Raw genomic sequence first — 23,510 nt, forward strand, 5'->3', positions numbered from 1 at the left:
TTGTGCCGTCATGTGAGCGGAAAGTTCTCCTCACGGCGTGCAGCTGTGAGGAAAAACACAGCTGCACTCATGTCCACCACTGAGAACTTCAGACCAAACCTGAACGCTTTTGTGAAGCGCTTTGTCTTTCTGCACGCGCTCAGACACCAAGGAAACCAAAACACGGAGCAGAATGAGGTTAGTTTGTTTCCATCCAAAAACATTTTTATTGTCCTCCAAAGGTTTACCCTGTCGTTTGGCTCGTTTCAGAAGCCAAAAAACATACAATGCATGTCTTCAGGTAGCAGTGGAGGCATACAAAGACCTTTTCTGACCGAGGAATTTATGGAAAGAGCAATACACAATTCTCTCCTTCAAGTCACATGAGTAATCTTTGCATTCATGAGTAATGGAGAGATTAATTCTGGATCAGGTGGAGCTTGAGAAAGAAGCGGACGGCCTTGAGTAGAAAGACCGGATGAAAGAAAGACCGTGATGGGGGGGGGTCAACCGTTTGACTGCCAGGGAGGGGGGGGGGGGCGTGGCTCTTCCATCGCGGCGTCCCCTGTTTGCAGAGGTGTGTGGAGCATCTGTAGTGTGTGCACGCGTGGACACCGGATATGCAAAGTGCCCACAGTCGATATAAAGCCAGGTCACATGACCCAAAAACAGGTGATGTCACACGAAAGGTGGGAGGGGACCGGACATGAGGGGGAGCCAAACACATCAGCGTATGTGTGTGCACTCAGCACCAAAAAGTGACACGCTCAGGTGTCGGAACAAGAGACCCCCCCCCCCCCCCCCTCTCTCTCTCTCTGGTGACTGTGCAGTTAAAAATGGGCACATGGTGATTTAAGCTCATGCTCGCGTTGTGGTCAACCGTCCAAGCACTTCTTTACTTAAAATCTATAAATACACAGCAGCGCTTTTTTCCCCCCTGGTTCCAGCGGCTAACTACGCTTAGCTGGTCTGCTAAAGGGAACACGGCCTACGTGTCGCTGATTATCGCCTCTCATATAGATTCTTCTATAATTTCTTTATATAATCCTTTTCTCTCTGGCAGCTGCCACACTGTCTCGCTTTCACATTCTCTCGTCTCACTACTTTTATTCAATATACACAACAGAAAACGTGTGGTGGAGACGGGGAGCGACAGCTGAAATGACAATCACTGGGGGGAACAAACAAAAAAAAACAAAAATAAGTAAAAGAGGGCGGGGACAAAAAGCCAGACGGAGCTGCAGTCTTTTCTCATCCATTGGCAGTTGGACTGACGCGGCGGTCAGCCGGTTACAATGGTGGTTTCAGGGGAGGGAGGTGCCGAGTCATCAAAGGGGCGGGGCGGGGGGCTCTTTCTTGGTAGGTGCCGTTTTACTCGTGCTTTTTGTCGTCTTGGTTGGAGGCGCGCTCTCCTTGAGGTTAAGGTTTTCCAGCGCCACGTCTAACGTCATGACCTCGACGCAGCCCATGGCCTGGAAGTCGGCGAAATTCCGCAACGGGCCGTGACAATCATCCTCGTCCTCGGAGGAGGAGGCCGAGGCGTCGTGGTCGGGCAGCAGCGTGGACAGCAGCAGCTCCGTGACGAAGAGGCTCCTGTCGGCCCACTGCGCCTCGCACGCCTGCCGCTCCGCTTCCGACAGCCGGGGTTCGCTCAGCCTGCGGGACAGACAGGGAGGTGAAAGCCCCGCCCACTATCCCATCCCACTGTCGAGATACGTACACACCGGGCACGTGACGGGCGGGTGACGCGCCCCGATACGAGCGCATGACCCTCGCAGTCAAAGAAGTTTTGGTGTAAAATGTCAAAGCGGTGCAAATCTGGTGAATCTTGCTCCAAGCGTTTTCTTTCACAGCTCTAGTCTGATATAAAAAAGATTTAATTTCAGCCACAATTATTAATTTCTGCTCCATGATCACTGTTGGAGCGGTTTGAAAAGGACGCCATCCATACGCCACTCCCACATCAAAGTTCCCCATTGGTCAAAGTTCAACTGGTTTATTTCTCAAAGCCCGTTCATGGTCGAATGTTTTGTACATCGGGCCCTAAATGATGTGTGAACGTGAGAGTTTGGAACACAGAAGCCTGAAATGCGCAGACGTCTGTGTGAACGCAGCTTTGGAGACAAACACCAGACCGGAGCCTCACCTGCTGAGTAAAAACTGGGAGTTGTGTGCAGAATGCTGTGTGTTGGCCTCGGGCAGTCCCGGGTTCGGGCTGGGGTTGTTGGTGTGGTTGGTGCTGGGGGCGGGGTTTGCAGGGGCCGAATTGGCGGTGAGGATGGCGTTGGCTCTACCTCCCCGGGTGGCGTTTCGGGCGCTCTCCAGCTGCTGGCGCGCCGCCTGCGCCTGCTGGCGCTCCAACTGGAGCTGCATCTGAAGCTGCTGCAGCTGGGAGGCCGAGGGACCCGAGCTCAGCTGGCCCCCCGCCGAACGCCGCACCCCCGACAACTGGGACAGCAGCTCTGGAGGAAAACAAAGACGCCTTCTGTCAGGAACCTGGGATTCTGTTTTGGAGCAAAGAGTGGGCCGGGTCAGCCGTGTGCTGCCGACTCCACTTCAACGACCAGCCCTGAACAAGTCAGGTTATTTTGATGTGTCGGCATTCGGCTCTGCCGCCGCAGCGGGTCATTAGAGCGGAGGCAGACCGAACGCCGACCCTCATTAGGGCACAGCTGGAGCCGAGGCGGTGAAGGCCAGGCACTGAACCAGATGAAAAACCCAGAACGCGGTGTCGCCATGGCAATAATCACTGCCACTCACAGTTCTCCAGACATTTCCATGCACATCTTTCACACATTTCATCTTCTAGTTCTTTTTTTTTTGCTTTAAAATAGAAATATTTTCAAAACTCAAAGTTAAAAATAAATTTTAATCCATGAATTGTTGAGCAACATTTTGTACACTAGATTTCAGGTAGGAACCATTTAAACATGACGTAGATTTTTCTTTAACCATAACTGTCGCGGAAGCTTAAAAAAAAATAAATCTGATGCCAACTTGTGTTAATGGGAACAGTTGTCACAATAAATGCATATTTGAAGTAAAGACTTTTGGTTTTTGTCTGTTAAAAGCCGCTTTCTTTTATTTTGAAGTCCCAAATGCTCTCCTGTTTCTTCACTGGATCTTTTCTTTTAAAAGAAACGTTCAGATGCGTTTGTTTATCGTTAACTTTGCTGGCTTTGGGGTTTAGCAGTCAGCGCGGCGGCTCAAAGAAAGCGGTGGATGCATTTTTGGATGTGGTGCAGAGAATCCAGTAGCTTTTAAAAATACAACTTCCTTCATAATCACATAATTAAGTAAAACGGAAAAAAATGTGGGTCCGGTTTTTTTTTTCTTTTTTTCCTGTGACTCGATACCAAGTGCCCCACGGACTGGACATGACCTGGGGGTTGGGGACCACTGCTGTACAGGAGACACGGTAGACTGATGGACAATAGACTACAGCCAATCAGGATGCAGAACACAGTCCGCAAACCAGCGGGAGCACGACAGGTGAGCCATGATGTAGGGAGGAAGCACCGTGTCACTGACCTGCTATGGGGTCCATGGCCTCTCTGCTGTAGTTGGAGCTCTGTGAGGAACTCTGACTGGTAGAAAGCCCCCCCGTAGTGCTGCTGGTAAAATGCATGTTGGACCTGCGTGCACGCGGGCCCCCCAGCCCACGCCCGGGGTGAAACATCCTCCTGACGTGCCTCACTCCGCTGGACTCGTCGTGACGCTCGCCGTCAAGGAACGTAGACACACATTCAAACCCGCAGACGTACGACGGGTCACAAGCATCACAGAGGCAAACGCCACAGCTGCAAGACCCTTCCCAGGTCTCCCCCAACAGCCCACTGGGTGAGTGTGCAAACCAAGGCTGTTTGGAAGCTTTTTTTCCCCTGATTTAGGGTTTTCAGTAGTGTTTGTCGAAGCGTTCTATAAATAGACGTCCAGCCTGCTGTCTGTTCTGTCTTTGTGCTGCAGAACAGATCACTATTCGGTTGGAACCAGTGTAGGATTTTGATGAGAGGTAAAGGGATGGTAAAGGAATGAAGAAGAAGATGAGAGAGCTGGAGTCCTCTTCATCATTAAAGCAGGTGAAAGCGTAAAACTCGTTTTGTCTCTAAAGCGTTTTAAAAACGTCTCATTTCACAACGATGTGACTCTGCGCTCCATAGAATCGTCCCGTAGAGGGAGTCCAGTCACGATCACACCGCCCTCACGCGTTCAAGCCCCCACTTCCAATGAAACGCTCCATGTGAACGCGCCTTCCAGGCTGTACGTTCACATGGAGCTACGACTGCACGGCCACTGAACGCCCTTTGAAAGTCAAATCCTGTTGAACTTTGACCCATCAGGGACTCGGATGTGGTGGTGACGTTTGGACGGTGGTCCTTTTAATTCTCTGAAGTGCCAAAATGAAAATTCATAATAGAGGATTCATAAATAAACAAACCACTGCAGCTTATGCCTGTCCAGAACTATGATATGTCCAACTGTAGGTGGCAAACATGCTCTAGTAAACAGTGGAAAAAGAAGCCCCTCCCTGCCTGTCCAGTGTGAATACCGTGCTAAATGTGGCCCTGTTTTAGCTCTTTCTTAAAACCTGCGTTAAATGCTCCATGTCTGCAGAGCTTCAGAAGCAAAATGGTGGAACATCCGAGTGAAGCTGATGCTGCGACCACATGCTAGACGTTTCCTTTTGAAGCAGTTGAATTTAGCTCTATTGTTGACATTCTTTGGACCACCTCGACTCTTCAACCGTTTACGCAATTAAATGCAACTCTTAAGGCCCGTACACACCGGGACGAATTTCCCGCGCGATTTTCGCCGACGTTTAACGCCTCGTGACTAAACAAAGGGCACCAATGAGAGTGTGCACACCGACGCGAAAAAACGCCACGCGTCAAAGCGTCAAAAAAAAAAAACGCCTCGGGTTCGTTTTTTTTTTTTGACGCGTTGCGTCGAAATTTATTCGACCAATGAGAATGGCGCTTTTGCACACGTGTCTGGAGCTTCTGACGTTACAGTAAAACACAACTTGGGGGCGCTCAAACACAAAACTGCCTTGCTGAGCACACATAACAGCGAAGAAGATAGACGCCAAGTAGCGTCTACACTGCCGCAAAGAAATAATGACGGACATTCTAAAATATCCCCGAACCAAGCACCAGTTGGAGCTACTGGTGCTTGAAATATTCATGTTTTCTTTGTATGATTCTGACAAGCGCGTAAATACTTGCTCTCTTCTTCTGAGTGAAAAGCGACTTTAAGAAGCGTAAAGTTTTACATCACATGTCAGGGAATGAATATGCACGTTCGCTCGGCTCATCGTCAGCGAAAATCGCCTGGGTGTGAACACAAAAAACGTGGCGAAAAACGCTGGCGAATATTCGTCCCGGTGTGTACGGGCCTTTAGGCAGAGAAAAGCCTCTGTGCAACACTTTACAGTGTGTTACAATTCACATGGACTGAATGAATGTCAAACAGCATGTGGTATTTAGATGTGGCTGGCAGCATTTACAGTGTGAAAGGGTTACATGAACCTGATCTGTTTTGGCTTCATGAAAGCGGCTCCAGATTCTTGTAGAATGGGACTTCCTACCGGAAGCATGGACTAGCGTTTCACACAGCTGCTTACGCTCCGCCGTGTGGAGGTGGAGAGGCTTGAAAAGGATATCAGGTCTCTTGGAGCTCTGTGTTCAAGTGTGAGATGGGCGGCAAAGTCGTCCGTCACGTGATTGGGGTCGCCGCCTGGCAGCGCTGCACATATGGGGCAGATCTGGGGGGACAGGAAGCCAACATTAATCAAAGTTCGCCGCACGCCCATCAGAGCGCAGACTCGTCAAAACACCCAAAGACCTGAAGAACGTCTACACGACCACGACGTTGAACACCAAGAAATCTGAACTCACACACGGAAATAAAAGGCGTGACAGATTCTGACCGCTTTCCATGAACTTTAGCAATAAAGGTTTGAGAACAGAAAGAAATCCACTCTGCTTATGCTAAACAAGCTTTCATGGTAACTTCCAGAAGAATACTGCAAAGTAAAAACCTGCTAAAAGACAAAGAACTGTGGAAATTCTGCTTCATTAATTCAAATTCACTACTTGGAAAAGAAGAGATGTCAGAACAACTGATTTTGCAAAAATGCTTATATAAGGCTGTTATGGCTTTATTAATTAAGTAATTAAGTTTTCTTCTTTCTTTTCCCCTTTTAGTGGCACAAAAAAGTTTTTTTGTAATTATTCTGTGATAAATAAGTTTGTTTTTATGTTTTTATCAATCATCTCAAGATCAGCTTCCAGAGCTGCACTGCTGGTTTATCAGGAGAAAAACAAAAACCTCGTCCTTAACTTGTGACCCTCCATCCCTAATGTGCATTTCCTGATTTTATTAGTTTAATGAGAGTCAACTTCTCAGGCATGCATGAAAAATATCAGCACCAATGGAAAAGTTTTCCAGCTGCACAAACATCCAGACAACACCTCTGAGGGCTTTTAAGGTTTCGGCCAGCGTACCACTTCTGTGGAGGTCTCCGTGTGCTCCGCCGCCACATGCTCCTGCAGGGAGATCTCCGTGTAGCCCATCCTGCCGCAGTAAGGACACGTGAAAGCTTGAGGCTGTTCCACGGAGAAGGCTTCACCTCCATAGTACAGGTCTGAAAGGAGAGCAGCGCGCTGCACTTCAGTTGGAATCCAGAAGCACTTTCCACACTCCAGAGCACAAGAAATAGGACTTTAAACGAGATGCACTCAAGCTGATCGGAGCAAAATTATAAACAAACAGCTATTTATTAAAATATATATATATATTTCTCAGAGCTGGAATGTTCAGAGGAAAGTGGCAATGAAACAAAGTGAAAGTTTCACAATTACGAACATCTGAAGCTACTGTTCATCTGGCTCTTTAACTTGTCTCGCTGAGATTCCATTAAAATATGAAAACTCACAATGAACTACTTCATTGTGTTGAATGATAGCATAGCTTAACGTGAAATGTCACCACTCCCCATTTCTGTAAAGCATAATTCATAATTATTCTGATGCAAATGTCACTCACCGAAGTCGACTCGTGTTAATATACACTGCATGGGATGCTCTGTGGTGTGTCGGGTTGTGGTGGCACCGCTTTCGTAGCACGATGCGCACAAGTCATAATCGTAGCAAATTAAACATTTGTACCGTCGACCTCTGAAGTTTCCTTTCAAACACGCGTCACAACTCACACCTGAGAGAAGGCAGACACAAGACAACAAGAACCAGTTTAGTAGTTTTCATAGCTCAAATACAAAACTATTTCTAAAACTATTAAAACATTCCTACTGGAGACAAAGAAACGTCTGATTATCCAAACGATTTTCTACTGTGTAAGCGAGCAGCAGAGCAGTTTTCAGGTAATCTGGGTTGTTTTCCTGACCTCTGCGGCCTGCAGCCGTTGCCCCCCTGTAATATTTTATTATGGCGGCAATTTTCAGCTAAGATTTCTCACCACGGTGTCTCACACGGCGCTCTAAACAAAGCAAAACTTTTACATGCTGACTTTGTGGCTCACTGTTTGTTCAAGCCTTTGTGGTTGGCATGGCAACCACCGTGTTATGATGGCTTTTCTGTGTCGTTTTAGCCACATTATAATTTCTAAGGATATGGCATTTCCTATGAAAGACAGTGACACCTGCTGAAGCACAGAGTTTAACTGAAGAAGCAGATTTTATCTGCACATCTGGATGACGTTTTATTCAGCAGTACAGGTGTGTCGATCAGCAGGTCATTCCACGTTTGCATTCCTTTAGGTTGGGTTTGGGGGTTTAGCTGGAGCAGCAGTCACACTGCAGGTTGATCCGCCTGCTTCATTCCCGTCAAAGCATACATGTCCTTTAACACCTTATAACAGACCTAATGAAACGCTGCAGAGGTCAATCAACAAGTGTTGATGTAAAACAGGGAACTGTTTTGTGATAACCTGCAAACATTGGGAGAAATTATAACAATAAAATACTTCCTGAAACTAGACCGTTAACCATTACCTGGTGAATCACCTGGGTTCATCAAGTATCCACATAGGAGCTCAATAAGAAGCAACACGTATAAATAAAATAGATTTTCTTTAAATAAAATAAAGTCTCACTGCCAAAATCCTGAATTCATTCAGATTTCTAAGTCTACGTAAGATTCCAAAACAGATCATCGGTAATGAAAAACTGGGACAGATCTAGTGATTTGTGTAGTCTTATATTGAAAAGTAACAAAGATGCACAAAATGACTTTAAAGGCGACTAATTCATGTTTTCTATGTGAAGATGGAGTTTCCTAGACTAACGTCTCCTTGTGCTGCTACACAAATATTGTAAACTGAAGCAGAGTTTTGCATTTTCACACTTGGTTCTGTTTTTGGCTAAGAAACTGGATCTGTAAATTCAAAAACACTCCTGCATATCTTTTTTGGCAAAAGAATGGTTTACAAAACTGTTATCTTTGCTTAATATCTTCAAAACCAGTTAAAAAAACAAATAAAGTTTCCTGTCCTTCAGACAGTTTGGCACTTTTAGTTCATCAGTAACTAGTTTGCTATACTGAAGGCTACTGTTGTTGTTAGGCCCAACTCTTTAGCGCCATTAAAATCCAGCTACACGTTAAATAAACTCACATTTACACAAACAGAATCGGTTGTCGGTGGAACCGAGCGTGTGTTTCATCGGCCGGGACAGTGGTGTGGTTGGTCCCGGTGCCTCCAGTCTCATCCCCGCATCCCCATAAACCCTGACCCGCCTACTCCAACGTGGACCCACTAAATCCGCCACAACCCACTACCCCACCAGGCGCCTTGACCACAACACTGACAGTCAGGACAGTTGACAACAACAATAACAACAGAAGAAGCGTGCAATGAGAAGGCCGTCGGGGCCCGACTAACCCCTGCAGCTAGCTAACCGGTTAACACTGAAACCTGCTGGCGTTAGCTGAAATTTTAGCTGACAAGCTAGTCGGTCGTAAACTTTCGTGTTTTCATTCAGTTTCGTTGCGTATAAACTGGAATTAAACTATGCTGCATGACACCGAGAACGAACGGACACAGCAAGGTTGGCGACAAGGACGACGTGGATGTTGGTTTGCCGTACAATAAAGCTCAAGGGGCTTAAAATGTGCTCAAACCCCCCAAAAAACAGCAAAGACAAGCTGAAGCTGAAACTGAAGCTGCGGTGCTGATCGGGATTTGTCCCCTTTCTGCCGCCTATCTTCGGCACTCTCCTTCCTCGTCAATGATAACCTACATTACCAGACAGCTAGTGAACGAGCGAACTAGCTAGCTAGCTAACACTTAGCTAACCTGAACTGCCGTCTTCCGCTTATGTGACAGCGCTGCCTAAACATGGAGCTTTGGGTTATTTATTGAAACAGTAACAGCGAGTGAAGCTCCACTTCATGATGGACACATTCCGCGGACACGTCGCAGCGCCACTGCCGTCAACGGCAGCTAAAGTCATCTACGATGAGCAGCAAAATAAGAAATTAGCTGCTAGCCACTGTTAGCTTACGATGCACTGTCAACGTTTTATTTTTATTATTGGGATATTGTGTTTGTATGGAAACTATATATTTAAGTTTATTTTTTACCTTCATGACGGGACATCCTACGAATCCCAACACAGCCCCCTGCTCGGGCTTCCGGGCTTGAAATGGGGAATAATAAGAGAGAAGAGAAGCCGGGGCTGGCTGGCTGTCCCTGGCCTCTTCCCTCATGAAAGATCCGGTTTGCCCCCCCTCCACCTCCTGCTGTGTCACTGTCCGGAACGTCCGTGTTTGTCCACACGAGGGCGCTGTTGCTTTACCTTTGGTTTGGCAGTGGTCAGTCACCTTTTATCCAAGTGTCCAGTTTCTTAATTTGTGTAGTTTAAAACATCTTTTATTACTTATTTCCACTTAAAATGAACTAAACAATGCAAATCATACATACAAGTAAGCTAAGGCACATTTATGACTCAAAAAAACGAATGAAAAGTGATACACAAAATAGATTTTTTCAAAATTCAGTGAGATCTGTGGAAAACATTGTCATTGCCACCCTGCATCTACGCATGAAGCATCTATCGACCACATTTATTTTGAATTTATCATGTACTTATAGTTAAACACTGAAATAATATTCAAAAGTTTCTTTAAAATTATCTTAAAATTTAAAAAACTGAAGTCCATTTTGGATTTAACGTGTGTATAGCTATGGTCCTTAAGTTACCCGAAGAACCAGTCTTGCCTGGGTTTGTGCAACGATGTGGTTTGGAGAAAACGCCACTATTTCGAGTTTTTGACAAAAATTTATGGAATAAGTAAATCCAACACCTGATAAATCTGTTTAAGCTCCATTCTCCTTTCTCTACCCACTGATAGACAGATCGAGCTGAATGTTTAAGCACTGCATGCACCTCAATGACCCTGTGGAGCAGGTCAGCATAGTGCAGGCAATCCAGACTGACTCTCAGACTTGGAGGATTTGGGTTTTTACAGACCATTACAAGCTCTGTGGGAAAAAGAAGACTTGACATACTTATTTGCTGAACTAAACAAGAAGTGCAACAAATTCAATGGATTTGCCTTCATTTCTTTTTTAGTAAAACAGTTTATTGTGACTTTTTGGAGCCATTTCAGTTTAATATGGTAAAGTTGTCATTTTTGCAAAAACTTGAATGCATTTATGCTCTTGTTTTGATTATTTGTTTTTCTTTAATTGTTCACAAATTAAGAATACACTAAACAAGGTCCTTTTGTTTTCTGAACCTGTATGAAATAAACTGAATTGTGCTTTTTTGAGAGATTCAGTTCATAAAAAAGTTAAAACAACGTGATGGGGAAACATCATTGCCTCATGGGAGCCAAAATATAAGTGTCTGATATTTATCCTCACTCTGCATCAAACATAATTCAAATGTTCTGTGATGCATGCACAAAAAATAGTTTAAATAAAAAAAGAGGACTGGACACATCTCCCATGTGCTTTTGAGATTGGCAGCTAGAACAGACGTCAGGACTTCTGGTCCTAGGTGTTCTCCCTGTTTTTTCTCAGTGTTCCATTTCACAAAACAAATGAATGAAAAATGTGGATGAAGCTTCACTTTGCAGTTTGCGTGGCCCACTACAGCGGATCAGTTGGCCCATTTTTCCCTGAATGTGACACATCTCATGAAATGCACAGGAGCTCCATCAAATATCATACATTGTTTTTCTCTCTTTCCCAAGTAATTAACCAAAACGTGGCCCAATTTAACTGATGTCACTATAGACCAAACTGAACTTTTTGAAAGAAGTTTGCAACTTTTCCACCTCTTCAAACACTAACAAGAGAATGTGTGACCTCATTTGGGATCATCTGTTGTGTTTTGATCTCATAGATCCATTAAACCCAGTGACCCAGTTGTAGGTGCGTGGCTCTGTTTGCAGTTAAATGCCATGCACCCGTGGGGGGGCTGCAGGGCTGGCAGGCTTCACCTCCTTGTGCTGGGCGCTGATGTATGTACGCGCAACAGTGGGGTTTTGTTGGAGAGACCCCTCGCGCGAGTGCGCCTATTCTTCTGTTCATCAAACCGACCCCAGAGCTAAAGCTGATGGTTTGGCTGCTCGCCAGGAAGGGTGGATGATGCCTCCAGAGACGGGGGGGGGGGGGGGGGGGGGGGGGGGGGGGGGGGGGGTGTCAAATATGTAGGGAATATTCATTGAAAATAATCACCTTTAAAGATAACCATTTGCTTGGAACCCACCACTTTACGCATGCGTTTGGAGCAACCTCCGCTCAGTTTCTGCGTACTCTGAATATGTTTGGTGACAAAAGGCATGTTGATGGATCATCTTCACGCAATACTGGCAGTGCCTTTGCGTCATTCGATGCGCACACACCCACAACGTGAGAGAATACTACGGCGTCGTTTAGTTTTGCCACGCCTTCAACGTAAACAAATGGGGGCTCGACCAATGAGGTCCACAGAAGATCAGCCGATGATCAGATGACTAAAGGGGGGGAACTATTTAAAAACGCAAAAAGGCTCTCAGAGGCAGGTTTACACATTTCTGTTGCTGCCTCAGGCGTGCGCACACCGGCTCCGCCATCGCCGGATTCACCTCAACGCTTTACTTTTGTTAGGAAACGCCCCAAAAAGCTTTTTAAAAACCGGTTCCGTTATTCTTTTTATATCAAATGTCTTGTTCTTTTGTTTGTGGTTGGACAATGGATCGTAAAGCCATTTTATCCTGGACTTTCCTTCTTTGTCTATGCGTGATGATCTCCTCCGCTGCTGGCGCAAACACTGTTCTGAAAGGTAAGTGTGTGTGTTTCTCATTCATTTTCTTTGTCTGCTTGCAACGATTTGGAATCCTCACAGCGCGCGGACAAAAGACCACAAGGAATATTTCTAATGCTTCCCTCTCGTGTGTATTTTGAAATCTGGATCTTGCCAAATCTGACTGAGTGGAACAAAAAAGGAGGAAAAGCAAAAAGCCGGGTTTCAATTTACGAGCCAAGACTGCGACGTGTCCTTCAGCTGCAGTCTTAAAGCGACCTGCGGAGGACGCATGCCGCCACGTCCGTCGGCATTCTCCGGGGAGAAGCTTCGGAGCGCACAGGAGCTCAGCTGAAGCCAATTTAACCAATTCGGCCACCTTCCTTTAAGTTCTGAACAGATTCTCCTAAAAATCCTAATCTAATGACGCACTTTCCCAGCATCTTAAAGGTTATTTAATCAGTTTAAGGGCTTAAAACGCACACCTTTAATAAACTCCTTAAAATCATTTCAGACTTTAAAGCTACATTTCCTAATCTTTGAATGATGTAATATGACTTCTAGTCGGACAAGAAATGTACTAATCTGACTAATTACAAGCTGCAGCAGAGTGGATGAGTTGCCATGCTGCTAGTAAAGAGCTTCACTAAGCTGTGGCTGAAACTTCATGTCTTTCCTTGATCCTCAGATGAAGAGGAGTTGGAAGACTGGTCCAACCGCAAGGCCCCAACTGGTCGGATCAAGTACAACATGAGGAAGAGCTTGAATCTGGACCAGGATGGCTGCTACCTGCAGAGAGGAAAAAATGCTTCTTTAGAAGAGTGTGGCTTTAATGCTACAGCTAAAACGATCTTCATCATCCATGGCTGGACGGTACGCATCTGCATCATCTCAACTATTACCAAGTTTTGCTTATCTTGATGAAACCCCAGGATTGACCAGAGTTTCATTGGTGGTTAGTGAGTCAGAAAGTTGATGTTTAGCATGAAAGACTGACTCTTCTGCTTTTTCTTCTTTTCCCCAGATGAGTGGCATGTTTGAAACCTGGATGCGGAAGCTGGTTTCTGCAGTGATGCAGAGGGAAAATGAGGCCAATGTTGTGGTGGTGGATTGGTTGTCTTTGGCTCAGCAACTCTACCCTGATGCAGTTAACCACACACACACTGTCGGCTCAGACATCGCTGCCATGCTCAACTGGCTTCAGGTGCGTTGGCGCGCACAATCACTTCCCCTCATGAGTATCACTTGTGGTATCTGAAATTAAACCCCTTGATGCTAATGCACCACAGGGTGTCTGTAACCATACACAGGGACTTTTCATCAGACTCAGAAACAAAACGTTAGTTATTTTTTGCATCAACCTAAACTGTACTTTTATTGTCAAACAGGATGAAAGGGCACTTCCTTTGGAGAATGTTCACCTCATCGGTTACAGTTTAGGCGCTCATGTAGCTGGCTATGCAGGAACATATGTAAAAGGAAGTATTGGAAGGATTACTGGTAAGTTGAGGTTTTACTTCTGTAAGAAGCATCATATGGAAGCATTTTCATGAGACTCAACCCTCTATTATTTTTTTGCAGGCCTAGATCCTGCAGGACCCATGTTTGAGGGTGTTGAGGAGCAAAAGCGCCTTTCCCCAGATGACGCAGACTTCGTGGATGTTCTGCACACGTACACGCGAGAGGCTTTAGGTGTGAGCATCGGAATCCAACAAGCAATCGGAGATATTGACATCTACCCCAACGGTGGCGAGGTGCAGCCCGGTTGTGGACTTGCAGATGTGCTGTCTTTGGCAGGAAGTAGGTGCTTTTTTTTTTATTTTGGTAAAGCTGTCTGAACCAGTTTGTAAAAGGCTCATTTAACAGCCTGTCAACTTCTCCAGATTTCATGGAGGTGATGAAGTGCGAACACGAGCGAGCTGTGCACCTCTTCGTCGACTCCCTAATGAACAAGGAGCACGTGAGCTACGCCTTCCAATGCACAGACCCCCAGCGCTTCAGGAAGGGAATCTGCCTCAGCTGCCGCAAGAACCGCTGCAACGGCATCGGCTACAACGCAAGAAAGATGCGCAAGAGGAGAAACAGCAAGATGTACCTGAAGACTCGTGCTGTGACTCCTTTTGGAGGTTAGACGCAATGTTCAGACATTTACTACTACTGTTTTTTTGGAGTAAATCATTTACAGCAATGCTTACTCCAGTTTCTACTCCATGCACACTTGGATTAGGTATTAACAGGCCGGTATCTTTTGTAGGGTATCACTACCAGATGAAGATGCACGTGTTTGACAGAAAACACTCAGAGAATGCCGATCCCACCTTCTTTGTCAAGTTGTACGGCTCCCACAACGACACGGGAAACATGCCGGTGGAAATGTAAGTTCCTCATCTCATGCCGGTAAATGGATGACTTGGCAGCTGCAGTGATGTTGAAGTGCAGCTCTTTGTGAGAAGATTTTTGGAATCTGAACATGCGTCATTGTGTACTGGCCTCTTGCTAAGTCAGTTATGTGAATCTGTGGCTTGGTAACTGGTTCAGTTGGCTAAATAAAAGAATGGCGAGACATAACAGGTTACTTAATCACTGCTAAAAAGGGTGCTTGAACAACAGGAAATACAACTGTCTCTTAAAGAAAATCCATCTTTTCACAGCGCTGACTCCATTGGTCTGAACCATACAAACACATTCTTGGTGTTTACTGAAGAAGACATTGGTGACCTCCTCAAGATCAAGCTGACTTGGGAGGGGGCGTCTGAATCTTGGACCTCCTTGTGGAGTAACGTCAGGAAGTCCTTGATGACCTGGAATACCAAACCCGCCAAAGCTGTTTTGGAAGTTCGGCGGATTCGTGTGAAAGCTGGAGAAACGCAGAAGAAGTGAGTTGACGAGAAGCTGTTTGATGGCTGATTTCTGGTCATTTGAAACAAACATAACATTTCAATCTTTTTTTTATTTTTGCAGGTATACGTTCTGTGCACAAGACTCCTCACAAACGGAGATCTCTCCAGGCGATTCGATAACTTATGTGAAATGTCGCGACGGCTGGGAAGTGAAACCGAAAAAACGGTATGAAGGTGTCTTTTGAAAGTGTTTTTGAGTCGAACTTTTATCAACATTGTACTAATTCTTTGTCTTCACATGCAGGTTGCCGATGTAACACCGTGGATCATCAAAATGGGGGACCCAACATGGATTTTTGGGAGAGGCACTGCCTTCTCTTCATTCGAGCACTTTTTGTGGGAGGATTGATCAGCTCACAGGGGAAATGGGCTTCATGTCTTGGACTGTGGAATGTTGAAACTAAGACTTGTGGTGTCTGGAGGAAGAAAGAAAAAAAGGACTGCTGCAAATGGAGCTCAGGCTGCTTGTGACTGCTCTCCTGCATAAGTTAAGGTTGTCCAAAAAGCTGCAAAACATTTTCTTTTGTGTGCACTTTTGAGGTTGAACAGAGTTGTGCCACTGAGGACAAGCCAGAAGTTGGTTTCTGTACTGTATGTTTATTTTTTAATGTATTTTATTTATATAAAAAATAAAGCACTGCAAGACCAATGTTATTTATAGAAGTACATCCCAGTATGAAGCAAATGGTTTTTCATTCAAATGCAGTATTAGTGTTCAAGTGATGTCTTTCTACTGAGATTATGGCCGTTCTAACTGAAGGCGGATCTTCTGTGCATGAGATTTTGAGTGTCATATGGCTAATTTTGGGATGTCTGTACATACTGTAAATAACTTTTTTTTTTGGAGAAAATAAAATGACTTTGTAAGTTTTTGTCCCCGGTTTTTCTTTCCAACTGTTTTGGTAATGTGGGGTTGCTGGTAACGTTTTCTGTAGACATTCAAATTGCATGGAAAATATCTTGTGGTCTTTGGCTTGAGTACACAGCAACAAAATGCAGTTTACATCCACCCATGGTGTTTTAGCAATAGATATACATGTACAAATAGTTTAATCAAACTGAACCCAACTTCCATTCCACTTTTGTCCCTAAAGATGAAGCATTTCTTTACTGTTCAATCCAATTACAAAGTGGAGCAGACGTGACTCATGGATCTCTTCTGCTTTATGGGTCATTGTCCATCAGTAACCCCATTGTTGTCACTGGATCTTTGACCTGAATGGCTGTTTATATCTGCTTTTGCATCTCTTAGCACTTGCAGCTTCAAAGAAAATGTGATTGCATGTAGTTTAAATGGGTATCTTGGTGATCACTACTTGTGATCTCAAAAATGCCCATTTCAATACTGTAGTTTATGCTAATAACTGTTCTTCTGAAGCCAACTGCACTACTTTCAGCAGGTATTTTAGCCGAAGTGGATTTTTCACAAATTTCTTTCTGCTTCATTTTTGTTCTCTGCACCAACCAATTTCCTGAGAAGATCTAACTTCTGCAAAGTTGAGCTGCTCTTCACAGAATGTGGCTGGCGCGTGCCACATCGTTCAACCCCCCTCTCCCCTTTTGCAGGTGAGTGTCTTCATCTCATGATAGTGTTTGATTCCTTTACGAAACTTGTTTCTGTTTACATAGTAAAGCTGTTTTTTTTCCATTAAACCCAAACACCAGGTTTGGTTCTTCAAAGAAATGTTAAAACTTTTCCACATTCAGTTTTTCCTGAGACTACAACTTCCACTACTTCACTTCTAGTGCAATCCTAAATTATAGAACATTCTCTAATAGTTGGTTTTGATCATTTAGTTTATCTAACTTGTTATTCCATCTAATTTCTAGTTTTGTGAAGTATGTTATTGGGTTATCAGGAGGACTCAATGTAAAAGTGCTGAACTTTCTGGAAAGTAAAGTTTCTGGAAAATAAAGTTTCTTTAAAGCAATGGTAAGAGTGTGTGTGTGTGTGTGTGTTTGTATGTGTGAATGGGGTGGCAGGATTGGGTGTCTGGTGGTAGTTTTCCTTATATTCCAGAAAAGTTGCTTCTAAGGTCTGGGACTTGTTGCTGAAAGACCCTTTTAAGAGCAAAATCCAAGATCAGAGCACAGTAAAGCCTAACTCCTGCTTTGGGTAGCAGGTACTTTAGACTGATCACATGATCTCTAAATCCGCCCACTCTGGGTAAATGTTGCAGACAGATTTCTTAACACGAGCCTGCATTCAGTAAAGCCAAATGAAATCATCCTGCCTCCACTAACAGATAAATAAACCAATGTAACTGCAAATGGATTCTTTTGCAGATCTTACATCATACCTCTGACATTCTGCTCACCTGGCAGTGTGGGCCAGTTACCTTGATTTGCACCTGCCGGGTGTATAAGATAGAGGTGGCTTGAACCAGGGTGGAGAGGGGTAGTTCTATGATGCTGGTGTGGGGGTGTGTAACTGGGCTCTGACAGTTAGAATTGCACACAAAAACAGCACATTTATAAGGGTGCTTTAAATATCCATCCATCCATCCATCCATCCATCCATCCATCCATCCATCCATCCATCCATCCATCCATCCATCCATCCATCCATCCATCTTCAGAACCCACTTACTCCTTTTTGGAGCTGCTGGAGCCAACCCACTGTTGGGTGAGTGTGGGGTACACCCTGAGCACCTCACATGCACACCTAGGGGCAATTTAGAGACACCAATTGTGCCTGGAGAAAACCCACACGTGCACGAAGGAAACATTTGAACCACAGGCTTGTTGCTGTGAGGCGAGGGCACTAACCACTGTGTCACTGAGAAGTCCCCTTATTTACATATTCATGCTGAAATGATTAAAATTACTCAAACCTTTTATGCATTTTACGGTTATAAGAGAAACCCTGTTTGTCACTGTTTCTTTTCAGAGAGTGTTTCATGTTCCTCTCAAAAAATAACCTAAAGATTCAGAGGAACTTCTGTTCTACCACAGAGAGTCAGTAAAACCAGCGACTTCCTGTACACAAATGAACAGTAAAGCTTTTAGACTTTGTCTTTTGAAACAAACAGTAAAACATCACATTTTGTTTTGGTGTTCCACAGGGTTTCAATTAGGACCACTTTAGTTTACAAAGTTGCCCTTTTAAAAGTTAAATTGGACTGGATGGTTATTTGTTTTTCAGACAAAAGTGTAGCAATACAAATGACTACCATTTACTTTGTTCGACTTACAGTAATCATATTTACAATACATTCCAAATAAATTACTGAAATAAAGCAACACGTGTGAGGATACCAAAGTCAGTTTGTGTATACATTTAATTTAACAGTTTTGTAGAAGATACTTTTCCGGGGAAGTTAACACACTAAAGATGTTAAGTTAAACGTATGCAGAGTCATTACACAGAGAGTATCAGATAAGATGTATATCTGACAAAGGAATGTATGCCTCATAGTCTTTGTTTACAGTTTGTTTTGCACGTTCAAACCAAGTATGTTCAGTGGAGGCCGTAATTACATCACCTGGTATGTGAAGCAAAATTATATGTTTTAACAAAGTTTAAGACTCGCTTTTTTTTTCCATCTTCTACTCTGAATAACTGATGAATGTCCAAATAGTTTATGTGTCTTTGAATCATATATGTACCGTCTTTGAACTGCTTTCAGGTTGGCTGCAGCTTCTGAACCACCAAGCAGCAGTCGTGCATTACAGGTTAACCCAGAACTAGTTCCAGTGCAGATTACAGGGTTGGGGTTAGCATTGCCACATGTCTATGCAAGACCTGCAGATCAGCTGCCCGACTCTAATGGGGACATAGGAGCGGGTTATCGCCCCTCAACATCTGAGCAGTCATTGCAGAAACTGCAGAGAGACAACATCGATCAAAAAAGATTAACAAGCACTTCAGAGGGACTTTAGCTGAGAGGTTTTGGCAGACGAGTTTGTCTTGTTTCAATGTGGTGTTTTCAGAAGAGCAGACACTTGACCCAAGCAAAAAGATAACTTTAATGTTAAAACAGTACAGTAGTTGCAACTTAGTTCCACTTTAAATGTCTGTAGTGGAGAATTACAAGCATTCGTACCTACAAGAAACTCTGAACAAGCAGTTCTGAGGCATGAGGGCAAAACAGAATGACGAGACAAAAAAAATAAAGCGAGATTGAAGAAAACAACTAATCTGATCTCAAACTCTGGTCTCACTTCTCTAAAACCTCATGGGTGACGTTTTGGTGACAGTGTTTGCGTCAAAGAGAGGTTCAAAGAACACCCAGTCTGTCTCTGGAAGAGATGCCACCGGCTGTTGGGCACTTTCAGTTCTTGTTAACCAGTTAATGAACAGCCGGTGTAACCTCCACCTGGCAAAGACAAAACCCCATTTTTCATTTGACCTTTGAGGATCAGTGAGAAAAATTGTTCTTGGAAGGAGATGAGATAAGTTTAAAATTTCTATATATAATTATTACCATCTATCTATTGAAAAAAGATTCCACAGGAGCAAAAACCAAAGTTCAACTCACCACAAATAGACAAATGAAATAAAACGAAAACTGTGGCAGTTGAATTCTGTTAAATTTTTTTTGTTTTTAACAAATTCTTTTCTTGTTTCTCAATTTATGATTGCCATTTTTTCCTTAACCCTTGTGCTATCTTAGATGACCCCACCCTTGCATTGACGTGTTCTCCCTACCATGACAAAGGTGGATAAAGGTGGAAAGATTTCATGTAATCCATGGACACCAGTGAAGATCACAAATCATTGAAGAAAAAGGTTCAGAGCACTGTCTAGTGGGTCTAGATGACCCAACTCCCAATGGTAAAGTGCCTAGGATAGCACAAGGGTTAAATGATTTTTTTTTTTTATACTTTCATATTAACCCAAGGCTGGATGTGGGCATGGGCAAAGGGGGACTAGGCTCCCCCGAAGGCTGTAACCACCCCCTGATATGTGCAGGCTCGCAAAAACCCACAGTTAAATGAAGAATTAAAAAATTACAAAACTAAAAAAATGAAAAAAAAGAGACAAAAAAGGAAAGATGAACTAACAGACGGATGTAAAAAAATATACAGACAGACAGACAGAAGAAATAAAAAAGATAAATTCCGCCTAAACAAACCAGTGTCCTGCTTGTGACTGTCCAAAGGCCGGTAAATGGAGAGGGTAGTTTCAGGAAGAGCTTTCAACGTAAATATTGACATATAGATTTAAAAACTTATTAAATCTTTATAGACAAAACTCTCAGCATAACCAGACTTGACCTCCTTTATATTCTCCCTGCACCTCATAGTGGGGCTGGCTGAATCCACGTTTTTTTATGTCTAAAACTTTTCCAGTTCATTTTGGGGATTTGGACTTCTCACTCTCTGTGGATTCATCTATAACAAACAGCAGTTTGTTGGAAGACCTTCCACATAACACAAGAAATCAGTTTGTCTTCTGATAAACAACGTTATTTACCAACAACGTTTATTTACCGCTCAGCAATGAAACAGGTAACACGTTTAAGAAAAAATTATGCATATACCCTAAAAATCACCTGAAAAATAGGGAGATGATGATGTGAATCCACAGCAGGATAACATCGTGTAGGTTGCTTTAGAGAAAAAAAATACATAATGGTGTAAAATTTTGTCTTTGAGTCAGAAGTTTTCCTTGATCAAAGTAGTGTTGTAGTCAGGAAGCAAACCTGCAATGGTTATTCTAACCTTAAGGATGCACCTCCATGCAGAAGCTGACCTCTATTTTAAAACGTGATGTTCATACATGTAAATAGTTTGGTTGGTGACGGTTGTCTTACACCGTCACGTGGCCTCTGTAGGTACAGTACATGAAGTTCACGAGTGTGTGGTAGCGAGCGATTTTCCACATGACGCAACAAATCCCTTTGGCAACACCTGACACCACTGTTGTGGTGCGATGTTTTCCCCTTTGTGTTGACCTTAGCTGCTGCTGCGTGTGCGGCCAGCGCTGTGCTGACCCCAAATGTAACTGCTTAAATGGTGCGTGAGACTAACAGCTGTTGTTTGAGTCAAGATCATGCGGTCATAACAAGAGGAATGAAATAAAATGTGGTCGGTTAAAAATAAAGAAAAACAGACCAAAAAAGAAAAAGCATTTGAATAAGTTTAAATAACTCTGCTTTGCGCTGGCACTTTTTAAATTAAGTATGACTAAATTTATGGAAAACATAAGTAGGATTGGAAAAACTAAATATATTATAGAAAACTGCACTTCATTGGAGTGTTTTAGTGTCTCACCAGACGGTAGGTTTTACTTCAGTTTTGTGTAACTGACGATATTTTGTGTCTAAAAATAAAAAAAAAGAACAAAATGGTGATCTTTTTTAGCAAATAGGACCATCTGTGACTAAAAGAAAATTGTTCCAAGAGTGACGACATTAGTTGTTTCCACACAGATATGACTCATTTTTACTTATAGATTCATAAAATCAGGTTTATTTGAAGCAGCTGGGCACATTCTGTATGGAAAAACACATGAAAAAATGCCACAAAGAGCAAAAAGTACTTTCTACCCTATGACATTGTTAATAGAGGGGGAGTTAAAATATTAGGCTATTAATGTGCCTTATTTGACATTAAGCCAACAAAACTTTAACTCCTAAAAGGTGCAGCAAAAAAAATAGATGCATATTAAAAAATAAACTAAAAATGCTGTGTAACAAGGTGAAATATTTTGCATGTAGTTTGCCGCTTAGTTGAGTGTCACTGCAAAAACAAGTTCCTACAGAATAAGCCAAAAATTAAATGTAAAAAAAAAAAAAATCATATGAAAAAAAACTTGTCACTAAGACATGTTTTTCTTAAACTAATATTATTTTGCTATGGATAAACTTTCTTTATAATATTTCTTTTTAGAAAGAAAGACAACTTTTCTTGAACTAAGGTTTTTTTTAAACTTTCTTAGGATTCAGGTTTTGCAGCACACAGCTCAGGCTGAAGGAACTTTCTCCCACACTTGTTCATAACAGACTTCAGAGGTTAAATCTTCGGGTTCAAGGAGGCTGGTGCTTCTCAGAGTTTTGGATAAAGTTGGCGGCCCTCCTGCTCCTTTATCAGAGGGAACTTTGTTTGTTGCTGAGTTGAAGGTGGCCCAGTCTGTCTAACTTGGTCTGGCTGTTTCCTCTTACACCTGTGAACTCGGTGACCTCTGAACCTCCAGGCTGGCTGTAATAATAGTTGAGCCTGTTGTGACTGACTCCAGACCAGCCTCTTTATTCTTATTTTTGGAGCATTTAATCAGAAAAGAAATGAACACGCCGCTTTTTGCACTGAAGCTCCAAATCTGTGACCGATAACAAAAAAGTGTGATTAGAGACATGGAAACGTTTGATCTCTACTGGAAACTGACTGTTTATTTTGAGTTGCTGGATATCAATTCAGGACAGAAAATAAACTAGAGGAAATTAGATCATGTTTTAATCAAGATATTAAGGTCTGTATTTCACGTCAACACACTTCAACAAAAATCTGGTTTATTGGCCTTGGAACTCCTGTAATTGAGTAAAGATGAGACAAAACGTTGTTTTTTCTGAAACACAGATGGACCTCTAAACTCAACTCTTTCCACAGATGAGGAGCTGCAGTGTCAGACCAATAATATCCTTGAGAACAGACCAGAAAGTCAAAAAGAACTTGACTGGAACAAATGATTAGCCTCAACCAGGAGGGACCATGATTCCCTAAAAGAAGAGAAAAAAGAAGGTGTTTGTATAACATGTTAGCATTTTTCTATGATGGAGGACATATATTAAGAGAATTAACCGAAAAACTGCTAAGGAAACTGAGTATTTCCTTAGTCAAATTGTTTTCAATCAGGTGCAGATAAAACAATGCCGTTGGAAAAAAGCTCGTAGTTGTGACACAGAAGCTACAATGTAGAAATGGTAGATCCACGTACATCTTCATTTTCCTCGTCTGAGCTGGCAAAACTGTACGGCTGGATAGCTCCAACATTGCTCGCCATTTTTGTTACACCGGTAATATTGCACTGGGGTTTGGGGGGCTGTAAGCTTGCGGGAGAGCGTGTAAACAGGTGGGTGACGGGAAATGGGGGTTGGGTTGCTCCAAAAACGGTCCACCTACAACTCAGAGGGAAATTTCTATTGAACTCCTGTTGCTCTGCAGAAACTATGTCCTAGAAAATAATGTAGGTCTTTTGATTGTGGCTAAACAATAATCATAAATTTATCGGCTGAGCTTCTCCAAATTATAATTTAAAAGACTCCAAACATCAGTTTTCAATGAATCATAGAATCACAAGCTCTGCACTGGCTTAAAAAAACTCCACGATTGTCATGGTTTCGAGTTGCTTGAGCTTTTTTCTGCTTTTTCCTCAAGTCTCCTCCAGGATCTGCTTGTATTTTCCGCACTGAAGGAACAGATTCTTCTGCTTGGAACAA

At 43.2% G+C, this 23,510-nt stretch overlaps 2 protein-coding genes across 3 annotated transcripts; one reads left to right on the forward strand and one right to left on the reverse strand.

Moving 5' to 3' along the window:
* Positions 1-173: 173 nt before the first annotated feature.
* LOC105354713 (E3 ubiquitin-protein ligase KCMF1) lies at positions 174-9,736 on the reverse strand. 2 transcript variants are annotated; one of them, XM_023958937.1, is made up of 7 exons: positions 9,579-9,736; positions 7,027-7,194; positions 6,486-6,625; positions 5,642-5,743; positions 3,511-3,691; positions 2,126-2,441; positions 174-1,635 (listed from the first exon to the last, which is right to left on the reverse strand). In XM_023958937.1, the coding sequence occupies exons 1-7, from the start codon at positions 9,592-9,594 to the stop codon at positions 1,308-1,310; spliced, it is 1,251 nt and encodes a 416-aa protein (XP_023814705.1). In that variant the 5' UTR covers positions 9,595-9,736; the 3' UTR covers positions 174-1,307. The 2 variants fall into 2 exon arrangements, with proteins under 2 accessions (XP_023814705.1, XP_023814704.1); XM_023958936.1 differs by lacking the exon at positions 9,579-9,736 and adding an exon at positions 8,611-9,246.
* A 2,260-nt stretch (positions 9,737-11,996) lies between these two features.
* lipg (lipase G, endothelial type) lies at positions 11,997-16,001 on the forward strand. Its single transcript, XM_011478863.3, has 10 exons — positions 11,997-12,268; positions 12,918-13,102; positions 13,254-13,433; positions 13,618-13,729; positions 13,811-14,029; positions 14,113-14,355; positions 14,484-14,604; positions 14,881-15,105; positions 15,191-15,295; positions 15,374-16,001. Exons 1-10 carry the CDS (start codon positions 12,148-12,150, stop codon positions 15,384-15,386), a joined length of 1,524 nt encoding a protein of 507 aa, XP_011477165.1. The 5' UTR covers positions 11,997-12,147; the 3' UTR covers positions 15,387-16,001.
* Positions 16,002-23,510: the final 7,509 nt, after the last annotated feature.

The sequence above is a fragment of the Oryzias latipes genome, chromosome 9 (assembly GCF_002234675.1).
Source record: "Oryzias latipes chromosome 9, ASM223467v1".
Lineage (NCBI taxonomy): Eukaryota > Metazoa > Chordata > Actinopteri > Beloniformes > Adrianichthyidae > Oryzias > Oryzias latipes.

Bases quoted from the DNA above. Each gene is read 5' to 3' on its own strand.
- LOC105354713 (XM_023958936.1), bottom strand. From the start codon at position 8,704: ATGAGACTGGAGGCACCGGGACCAACCACACCACTGTCCCGGCCGATG. The intron at 6,626-7,026 runs GTGAGTGACATT...CTCTCCTTTCAG, and splicing joins ATTAACACGAGTCGACTTCG to ACCTGTACTATGGAGGTGAA. The intron at 3,692-5,641 runs ATATCCTTTTCA...GGCGAGCGTCAC, and splicing joins ACAGAGCTCCAAGAGACCTG to GACGAGTCCAGCGGAGTGAG.
- lipg (XM_011478863.3), top strand. From the start codon at position 12,148: ATGTCTTGTTCTTTTGTTTGTGGTTGGACAATGGATCGTAAAGCCATT. The intron at 13,434-13,617 runs GTGCGTTGGCGC...ATTGTCAAACAG, and splicing joins CCATGCTCAACTGGCTTCAG to GATGAAAGGGCACTTCCTTT. The intron at 14,030-14,112 runs GTAGGTGCTTTT...CAACTTCTCCAG, and splicing joins TGTGCTGTCTTTGGCAGGAA to ATTTCATGGAGGTGATGAAG.